The sequence below is a fragment of the Charadrius vociferus genome, unplaced genomic scaffold (genome assembly GCF_000708025.1).
Source record: "Charadrius vociferus isolate BGI_N301 unplaced genomic scaffold, ASM70802v2 scaffold433, whole genome shotgun sequence".
Taxonomy (NCBI): Eukaryota; Metazoa; Chordata; class Aves; order Charadriiformes; family Charadriidae; genus Charadrius; species Charadrius vociferus.
In genome coordinates this window covers 3,454,932-3,465,083 of record NW_009647846.1, presented here as the reverse complement: position 1 = coordinate 3,465,083, position 10,152 = coordinate 3,454,932, and the positions used below count along the sequence as shown (strand labels likewise).

The 10,152-nt window shown below is 54.1% G+C and overlaps 1 protein-coding gene across 1 annotated transcript in view; it reads left to right on the top strand.

The window, feature by feature from the left end:
* Window positions 1-10,152, top strand: part of PLXND1 (plexin D1) — a 62,688-nt gene that overhangs the window by 17,881 nt on the left and 34,655 nt on the right. The window contains exons 10-15 of the mRNA XM_009882894.1: window positions 36-129; window positions 2,518-2,681; window positions 4,408-4,559; window positions 4,809-4,908; window positions 8,103-8,242; window positions 9,029-9,196. Of these exons, the coding sequence (XP_009881196.1) occupies window positions 36-129; window positions 2,518-2,681; window positions 4,408-4,559; window positions 4,809-4,908; window positions 8,103-8,242; window positions 9,029-9,196 (818 nt within the window). The remainder of the gene's footprint in view (window positions 1-35; window positions 130-2,517; window positions 2,682-4,407; window positions 4,560-4,808; window positions 4,909-8,102; window positions 8,243-9,028; window positions 9,197-10,152) is intronic.

Below are 10,152 nucleotides of genomic sequence, written 5' to 3'. Positions count from 1 at the left end.
TGCTAAGCTTTTGTTTATTTGTTTTTTGTGTGCAGCTCCACACATCAGAAAAAAGCCATCTCTTCCCAGTGAACCTTCAGCTGAAGGACAGACCGGACAGATTTATCGACAGTCCAGAGACGATGACAGGTCTGAGTTGAAAATATTTTTATTCTGCTCTAATCTGGTCAGCTTGAATGACTCTAAAATCCTGGCAAAGCTTATGGGTTCAGGAGAGAGACCATGGCTCAGCTGGGCACAGCTCAGTTCTTTCTCTCAGGTATATGCAAAAAACGTGTTTACCCAGAGCTGCACCCCTGTGGACATGTGCCCAGAAACCAGACGGACGCCTGCGGACGGCCCCTTTACACCTGGGGAAAGTCAAGCCCTGTCCTCGAGCGCAGGCAGCGGCTGAGGTCTCGCCTGCCAGCGGCAGCAGAGATGAGGGGCGTCCCCAGGGTCGGGGGGGAGTTCGTCATGGAGGAGATAAGGGACGGGGGAGGGCTCTGCCCTGAGCTCTCACAGGAGCGTGGCATCAAGGTCCAGCACACTAAAAATGGAGTCTGTTTTTTTTCCTCCTGTGCTGAGAAAGAATAAAATGTGTAAACACATTTCACCCCTAGCCCGCTCTCTGCCTCTGGGAAGAATGCTCAGATTCCCAAAAAAGCCCGTGCTACATCAGCAGCCTAAGGCAGGCAGGCAAAGAGTGGGACTGAGTGTGCTCAGACAAGGCATGTCGGTGGGACACCGCAGCCGGTCGGCCGTCGGAGCCAGGCGATGCCCCGCAGCCGCCTCTCCCTGCCCCGCCGGGGACGCTCGCCGGAGGCAGCAGCTCTGGGCTCTGTCCCCTCTCAGCACTGTCAGCCGTTGTAGTAGAAGGAAATGATTTACCCTAGATGCAAATGAGAACTAGATGCCTTAAGTGAGGTTTTCTTTGGAGGACAGCTGTAATAGGTAGAGAGACATTAACACCATCAGCCACTGACCCCGGATACAAAGGTTTCCCCATAGTAAATCCCAGTGTACGAAGAGGCGGCTTATCTTGCAAAGCATTCCACTTTGGTGAAATAACCTTTGAAATACCAGTCATGGGTAGGTATGAGACATGGCTTCCTTGCAGAAAGAAGAGGGTGTCCATATTTTTGCGATACAGAGGTTACCCCGAGGAGAGGGGTGGGAGAGCTGAGCTGGGACTATTTTGATGTGCAAGAGAGGACTCAGTTCTCGGCGTGGGTGGTGCTGGGAGCAGGAGCGACGGCGGAAAGAGCGTGATGGAATCTCCCCTCCTCCTGTGCAGAGAAAAGAAAAGCTCGCTTACACAGACTGTGTTTGCATCGATCTGAATTTGCCAGAATATTTGGAGGTCCTGCGGGACCGTTAGATGGCTCTGGCTCCTCCTCGCCTTGATCAGATTGGTGCGAGGAAAATTAGAGTCTGACTCGCAAGCAGAGACAGAACTGCCGGGCCAATTATAAATGTGTGCATCTTTTATACTGTCTTTAATGGAATTACTGTTATTAGTGTTTATGATGTCAACATTTATTAGCTTTAATTGCAAACTGTGTTTTGGTAGTCCACTGAAGGAATCCCATCCCTTTGCTGTTGGGTGGAAACCCAACCAGTGTAACTCACTGGGTGGGCTCCGGACGAGGTGAAATGAGCTGATTTTTTTTGTGGAGAATGGGGGACTCCCTCGGTGCCAGTGACGTTTCATTAGCACGAGTACAGGCAGACCACTGAAGGCTGAGGGATTCGTTAGCTGCTTACGGAGCACCTTGAGATTCTCCTGTGAACAGAGGTGCAAAATGTGACTGTTTCTTTGTTTTATGTTCTCCCACAAAGTCTTCTCTGAGGGAAGGGGTGTGAAAGCACCGTTTCCTGAGTGTTTCTGGCTGTTTATCTCAGCGGATACCCACGCTCCAGCAGCAGAAGTCTTTAGGCTGGAGAGGAAACGTAACCTAGGGCACCAGCTAATGAAGAGGTGAAGGGGGTGTAGGAAAATGATGTGGAAGCTGAGCTGAGCAGATCTGAAGGGAGAAGTCAAGGAAAGGGGCCCGTGGTCACCAGGGGAAGGAAAGGAGCCGTAAACACTGTACAAAGCACTGTAACCATCCGATTTCTGTCAGAGCGTGGAAGCAATGTGATTGCTTTGCTAACAGGATGGAGCCAGCTTTGCCAAGCAGCTTCCCATGTGGATGCTGAGAGTTGGAAACATGTAGCATAAATTGACAAAAGGTTCCGAGTTTGGGTGTTGTTTGTTTTTCAAGGGGAAGAAAAAGGAAAAGAAAGTGCTAAATTATATTGCAGTGAGAACAAGCACCCAGTCCTTCTGGGAAATCTTCAGGATGGCAGCCAAGCGCTGCCTCATCTTGCTGAACGTGCAAGCTGCTCTGCTCATCCACTGGATTTCAGATGTTATTTGGATTAATGTAGCCGGGGGTGGGGGGCTGGGGAGGTGTTTGACTACCTCAAGCTAAGCAAAGCTATGGAAGTCTCAGGCCCGGGAACTCACAGTTTTTCTTGTCTCTGGTGGTTTAGTGGAGGTGTACAACTGTGCGACCGGCAGCGCTGACTGTTCCCAGTGCCTGGGCAGGGAGGACCTGGGGCACCGCTGCCTCTGGAGCGAGAGCAGCTCCAGCTGCAGGCTGCACAGCGAGCCCCCCCAGGTCTCGGACGTCTGCCCAGCTCCAGAGATTAGGAAGGTAAGACCTGAATGTGACGTGGAGGGCACACGTGGCATGACAGGCGGTGCGGAGGGCTCAAACTGGCTGCGCTGTCCCTGGCTGCGGCAACGGAGGAACCACGCTTTGTCCCTGGCACAGGACAGGGTCTAGCCCAGCGGTGGATTAGTCACTGACTTTCTATGCTGTTGGGTAACCTGATGCCAAGGACATCTTTGCCAGTGACAAGATCCGATCTTCATCATGTTAGTGGGAAAACAGCAGCACGGTCGAAATGTCCCAGAGTTCCTGGGGTTGGTAAATCAAGAAAGATTTGTAGCGTTGGCTGAAGGATTCTTATCAGGAATAGCGTTTAATGGAGCATAGCTGAAGTGTGAACGTGAGCCCTATCTCCAGGCACATGTGCTCTGCAGTTCTGCTGAGATTAAGAGTGTCAGAGGGACCTTTTGGCATTATGCATTTTGAAATGAGTTTTATTTAAATTGTAGTTGAATGAATGTTTGTTGGGAGCATTTGGATCTGGGGTTCTGCTTAGAGGTATGGTATGAGCCAACAAATTGGTCCCTGACAAGTAGCAAAGAAAGTCTATAGAGCAAATCTTAAAATGAGCTCCCAAGGAAAGGAGAAGCTGGAGAGGCAAAACAGTTAATGTGAACATCAAAACTGGCAAAGATATGGGATTTCTGTTCTTAGGGAGGCATGTAACGGTAGCTGCTCAAAATCGGGGTGTTGTAACGCTGCACGGAGGGGCTGCAGGATCCCCATCTCCTGCCTCTTCCCTCTCATCACCGTGGGAGAGGGGTGCCCCCCTGTGAGCCTGTCCTCCCCCAGCACACGTCAAGCGTTATCAGCACCTCTCCAGAAAATAATGGAAGGAAACCACAGTTCAGGTCACAGAGCGTCACAGGACTCTGTCACTATTTCCTTAGCAAATAGCAGCTGGTAAATCCAAATCCTCCAGAGTCACGCCAGCAAACAAGCCCTCGCAGAGCTCTCCTGGAGGGGGGGCCAGTGCGGCAGGAGAAGGACACCCAGCCTGGTGGTAGGTCCTGACCAGCCGGTGCCACCAGGCACGTTGCGCTGGCTTTGTGTGCCATTGCCTTTGCAAAGGGAAAAGAGCCATTTCTGCATTGGAGGGATTTGTCTCACCCGCTGAATAATGCGGTCGCCCTGCCTGGGGATGCCCCTCGTGTGTGGAACAGCATCACGGCCATCACGCTGTCCCCTCGCAGCGGTGGGGTCAGCAGTTGCCAGATGAAAACCCAGTGGCGCAGGAGATGGATGGGGAACAGCCTTCTCCTCCTCTGGCGCCGGACTCGTCCTGCGCCCTGGGGTGCAGGACACTTTTTGTCTTGTTTTTGTCCTGAAGGGTCCCGCTGTGTCTGGGACAGCCCTTAAAAACATGATGGCAGGACTCTCTCTCCCCAGCACACTAGCATCCCTCCTCTGGGTTTGTCTCTGCCCCAGCTCCATTCGAAGCTGTGGTGTGGAAGGAGTGACGTTTCACCCCAGATGTGTTTGCAGCTGGAGTAATCCCTGACCAAACCCAGCACAGAAATGCAATGGCTTGTCGCTTGCAAAGCTGCAGTGAGGGGAGCATGGCGGCAGGCGCGCTGTGGGGGGAGCAGGGGCGTGAGGAGCCATTCTGTCTTCTTCACGGGGGGTGACGTGGGACGTGGACGCAGGCAGGGGCTCAGGGATGAAGGCCAGAAGCTTCCTGGTGGTTCTCCTCTGACCTTTCCCGCAGATCGAGCCGCTGCGGGGGCCGCTGGAGGGGGGTACCCTGCTGACCATCCGCGGGACAAACCTGGGCCGACGCTTCAGCGACGTCCTCGGCGCCGTCAGGATAGGCAGCGTGCAGTGCACGCCGCTGCCCCACAGATACGTCGTCTCCGAGGCGTGAGTGTTGGGGGAGCTGGGGAGGAGGTCCCTGTCCCCCTGATGTCCCCTGGCTGTCCCTCCCCGTGCCCGGGCGGGAGCGGGGCGCTGACCTGGCCCGGGTGGGACGTGGGTGCCCTGCACCAGGCACGGGGCTGCAGAAGGTGCCGGGCAGTGTGTGGAGGAGGAGGAGGAGGAGGAGGCTGTGGGCTCTGCCCCTCGGCTCTGGTGGGGTGTCACGACCGCAAACCTCCCCTTTCCTGTCCGCAGGATCGTCTGCCAGACCGGAGAGGCTCAGGAGGCGTTTTCTGATGTGGTGACAGTTAACGTGAGCCGAGAAGGGAAGTCGAGGGAGCGATACTCCTACGTGGTGAGTGGCTGCCTCCTGAACATTTCTTCGGTGATTCTCATGCTGACGCCTTAAAACCTGGCTGCAGCCCCCAAAGCACCAGCTGGCTCAGAGAGAGGGTCTACGACAGCGTCAGGGTCCTGGAGGGGCAGCTGGCATGTCTCCTCACCTGAGCAAGGTCTGGCAAGGCCGATCTTGTGCCGGAGCGGCAGGACGGTTGCCAGCATGTCACACACAACCTGCCCCCAATCTCGGCTCCTGCAGGGGTCTGTTACTTATCTGGGCTGTGTCATCGTTTCCCTGCTATAAAAAGGGGCTCATTTTTCTTACTCCTCTTTTGCTAAAGTGCTGTTAGAACCTGTGAGATTTTTTGAGACTTGCAAAGTCTCTTTGTGCTATGAAAGCTAGGTACCATGGACTCACATTATTTAGAACTGATATTTTTTGCTGCAGAGATTGTCGTAGTTTTTGCATGAGAATAATGTGTAGGGATTAGGCTTGAGCTAACCCTGTGTCATTGTACAAAGAAAAGCCCTTTATAGCTTTGTACTGTAGCATCTCACAAAGATAACTTTCATCTCTATAAACCTGAAAGAAATCCATGCATTTCTTCTCTTTCCTACGAGCATCCTCGTCTCCGGCTAGACGCTACTCATGGGCAGCCCCGTGCGCCCAGGGCAAACACAGCAGGGTGGGTGCCCAGGGCTGGGGCGCTGCAGTCTGGTGGCTTGAAGGGGGACTTGAGTCCCGGGAAACAATTCCTGGTAGCCACTGTGAGGAATTTAGGGCAGGATCATGGAGTGTAATCCCCCCCGTAACCCATCACGTGCGAGGTGTTCAGTGCAGCGAGGTTTCCCCAGCGCGCAGCCAGCGCAGGCATGGCACGGCCCAGCGCCCCGTGGCAGAGCCGGGCCTGGCAGCGCGTGAGGAGGGGACCGGTGAGGCGAGGGCACTGCCAGGCTTGGCTCAGCGGCAGCTCCCGGGAGGACATTTGCTCTGGGACCCATTCCCGTTGTTTCCAGGCATCCGTGTTCACATCCAAAATGTCCTAGAGATCCAGCAGTCTGGAGTACAACCCAGTATTGGACGTTGGGTTTGGGATTTCTGGTGCATTGCCATCAGGATGTGTGTGCTGACTCAGCCACAGCGCCGGCTGCCGGGCCGATTGTCTTCTGGACAAAGAGGAGAAGGGCCCGAAGAGTGGGAAAAGGCTGGGCCGCTTCTTTGCCGGCGTTCGGTATGCGAGGAAAAGCCTGCTCCGGAAACACCTGTAAAAGCACCAGCACTAAACAAAGCAAGAGGAGCAGAAGCCAGTTGCTGAACTCAACCCAGGTCCGTGAAGGCTCTGTGCTGGCAGCTCCAGAGCGGGCTTATGGCAAAGGCTGTCCTCCCAGGAGCAGGAGAGGAGCTGTTTTCTGCTCGGGTGTCTTGTGTCTATCTCAGCAAAGCTTGGAGAGGAGATGAGACAGTGCCCTGCTCTGTGCGTGTGTGTGTCGGGGAGCAAAGCTGCACAATGTGTAGCTGCTGCTGTGTTCCACACCAAAAGCGGCTTCTGCACCATTTGCAAACTAAGCAGTGCCGTTTAGTTTTCTTGATTCTCCTCTCACATACGATGGCATGAAGATGGAGTAGACTACACCATGCAAGGCTGTCTCAGCAAGACCTCAGCTTGAGCATTGATAGTAGTTTACCTGAAAAAGTCTAAAAGACTTTTAGAACTGCCCTTCCAAAGAAAGTCCTTTGTAAAGTACCAAATACTGTTTCTGTGCTACATCTTTCAAAGTCCCCATTAGATGTCTCTAGAAGGAACAGTATTCAGCTGTAATTCTGTTGAGGAGGAGGGAGAAACGTGATTGAGAGACTTCTCCAGGACATTATAGCAGGCTATGGCTGAGCTGAATTTTGCCAAATGAGCTGATTTTGCAAAAGTTGTCATGGAGGCAATCAGTGCTGGCAGTTCACTGAGAGCAGTAGCCACTGGCTCTTGCTGAGGGGAAGAGCTGGAGCGCTTTGGGGAGTGTGAATAATCCTCTCTGCTGTTGTAACTGCAGATTTGAATGCATAGGTTAGGGGCCAAGGGCAGGAGGCAGCTGCCTGCAGACACTCGGAGAAATACAAAGCAAGAAAACGAATCCTGTGGAAATGGGTGATGATCAGAAACAACAGAGGAAACGGCTGTAGCGAAATAAAGCAGTCCAAGTGTAGGACAAGGGCAAGGATGGCTATTAATAAGCATGTTTGTGTGGCGGGGGTTGACAGGAAAGGGCATTAGCACCAGGCGGTACGGGGAGGCTCAGCCCGCCTCGCTGCGGTCTCACGCTGCGGCTGCCGCGAGGGACGGGCTGTGGCGGGGAGCAGCCGTCAGCCAACCTCCGCACCCGGCGGGTCTCGTGCCTGCAGGGTTTGCGGTGTTTGACAGGGAATTACCAAGTGCCTTGTGGAAGGGTCTTGAAATAATTATTTGCTCTGCCCTTGGTGTCCTATTCAAAGCGGAGCAGGGAAGTTGCCCAGCAGACTCTCCTGGGGCACGCTGTGTCGCAGGCGCGAGGGTTCAGTGCTGCATTAGTTATCAAAGCCTCAGGCACATGAATCTCAGGAAGATTTCCAGGGGCTGCAAATGCAGATAACATACATGCTAATTCTTGCTGAAAATGGCGAGAGGCAAAGTGACTTCCCCCTTCGTTCTGTTGCCTCAAGAGATTCAGATTTGAAGCTTCCTTAAAAAGGAGTTTGATATTCAATTATCTAGACCCAGGTGGCTGTTTTCACAGATCTCAAGGCCATCATCCAGCAGGGCTTTAGCATTAGCTTTGTGTTCAGGAGGAAATGGATCTGGAAGGGCAGAGATGGTGGGAGCTGGAATGAAGGAGAAATTTCCTTTTGTTGACGGACCGTGAGCTGTCACCAGCTCTGGAACCTCTGTTGGAAATCTGAAGGGACTGGTGGGATCCTGGGCTCCAGTTTGGACTCGTGTCACATTTATTGCCTGAATTTAGGGACTGCAGAGTCACAGAGGTTTTACATGATCTCACTCCTCAGCACTTGCACCTCTCTCCCTGTTCTGAAACCCTGCTAGTGAAAGCTTTCGCTGCGCTGCAGTTTCAGAGCCTGACAATACTGGATACTTAATTTTAACGAAGCAATTCCCATGTGCGGTGTGGAGTATCCAAATGTGAACGTGCCAGGCTAGAAAACAGATTTCCCTTTGTTTTTAGCTTCCCGTGGTGCAGTCCATAGCTCCCCTGAATGGCCCGAAGGCTGGAGGAACCAGAGTGACCATCAGAGGCAGCAGGCTGGACGTTGGCTCCGAGCTCCGTGTCCTCGTCAATACCTCCAAGCAGTGCACTGACCTCAGGTGGGACCGGCTCTGGGGGCTGCCACTGAACTAGCGTTAAGAGCCAACGCGTTAGGAAGGGTGGTATTGTCCCCCAGGAGATCAGGAAAAGCTGGGGTTTGGGTGAGGGGCACCACTGCCCGCTGCTGCTAGCCTTGGAGCCAGCGTAGCATCCTCACTGTCCCGCCTTGCTGCCGACTGCTCCCTCTCCAGCGGCCCATCAGCCTGCTGTCCCCGGAGCGGTGCGGCAGCACTGCGGTGCGGGTGCCTGACACCAGGATGGGGTGGGTTCCTTTGGCCAAGCAGTGGCGTTGGTGTTGCTGTGACATGGTGGCAGCAACCAGCAGCAAACCATCGCACACCGTTCGCAGGATGCTGCCAGGCCCCTGGGGCGGGCTGGGACCAGGACCAACACCCCGGGAGCGATGCAGACATGGGCTTCGTTCCCAGATCTGCTGGAGGCAGAAGGCACCTGCACGCCCACGGTCCCACTCCTGCAGCGGCGCACTGGTCAGGAGGAAACCCTCCTCCTGTGTATTCCCATCTCATCAACGGGAAGAAGTAGGAGCCTGCGCTTTTCCTTTGGCTGTATGGGAAATCAGTCTGGCAGCCTGGGATGGTGCACGCTCAGAATTGTTTGTTAGCAGGCAGTGTAATTAATAGGTGATTGGCACATGACTGGAAGCTCCAACTTGCCTGCCTCTGCTGACCACCTTGCTTCCCTGGCGGGGCTCTGGTCCGCAGTGTCTGGCTCCGGCCGCTCTCTGCCGCGGCTTTCAGCAGCTTACTCTGCCTTTCCCTGCACAGCCGCAACGACAGCACCATCACCTGCACCATGCCCTCTGCGGAGCTCACCACGGCCGTGAGAGTCTGTGTCCAGTTCGAGAACAAGTCTTGTGCCAGCCACAACATCACATTCAAGTATGAGAAGAACCCGATTATTTCAGACATCAACCCCAAAAAGAGCCAGATCAGGTGAGACCCCTCCCCCAGCAGGGACAACCAAGTCTGCCAGGATTTGTGGCCTATGTTGAGATCAGCCTCCTAATTTTTGCCGAATGGAAAAGTGAACAGTGCTCTCCTATCAAAGCGCAGAGCTAATTGGAGTATCCTGCTGTAGCCTGCTGTGGGCAGCGTGAGCTCGCCCTGTCTGTGCTTCAGGGTGTCCAGAGGCAGAGTAGATCCTGAGCAAACCCCATGTCAGGAGCCCCAGGAGTCGCTGAAGCACACCAGGAGGCAGGGTGCGGTGTTGGCGCCCCATGCCGCGCTGTTGTAGCATCATGACTTCCATTCCAGAGTTGGCACGTGTCTGCATCTGCCTGCACAAGAGAGGGTCGGGAGGGAGAAAGGGGCTCTCACAGCCCCAGGGTTTGACACGTTGCCTTGCAGGTACAAAAGGGGCACCGCAGAGTGCTCTCGGGGCGCTTTGGGGTACCCCAGCACTGGAGTAGAAGAGGTCTCACATACCAGGAGTGTCCGTAGCTCATTTCAGTGCGTTTAAGACATGGAAAAAAGTCAGCTTTGGTAACTGTGCTGTGTGCTGTGTGCACCTGGTGGGTGCTTTAGGTTCGGGGGGGGGGGTCTGTGAGACCCTGAGGATTTTTCTTGGCAGTAAAACTGCTGGAGGATAAGCTGAGATTTGTAATTTTGGATTTCAAACTTCCTCGAGGTCACAGTATTTCATTTTTAAAGCATGTTGCTTTTAATTTCATGTGTCTCCATGGAGCTCTCAGGCTCCTGTTCCTTTGGATACCATGGTGAAATCCCACCTTTCTCAGCTGTGGAGCCGGGAGAACCCAGGGCTGACCAATAAATCTGAGAGTCCAGCGCCTGTGCCTGCAGGACCACGCTGAAAGCAGCATGCTCCGGCGCAAGCACGCCGCAGGCCCTGACGGGCTGATCCCCTTGGAGCAAAGCCGTGCCTCGGCCTT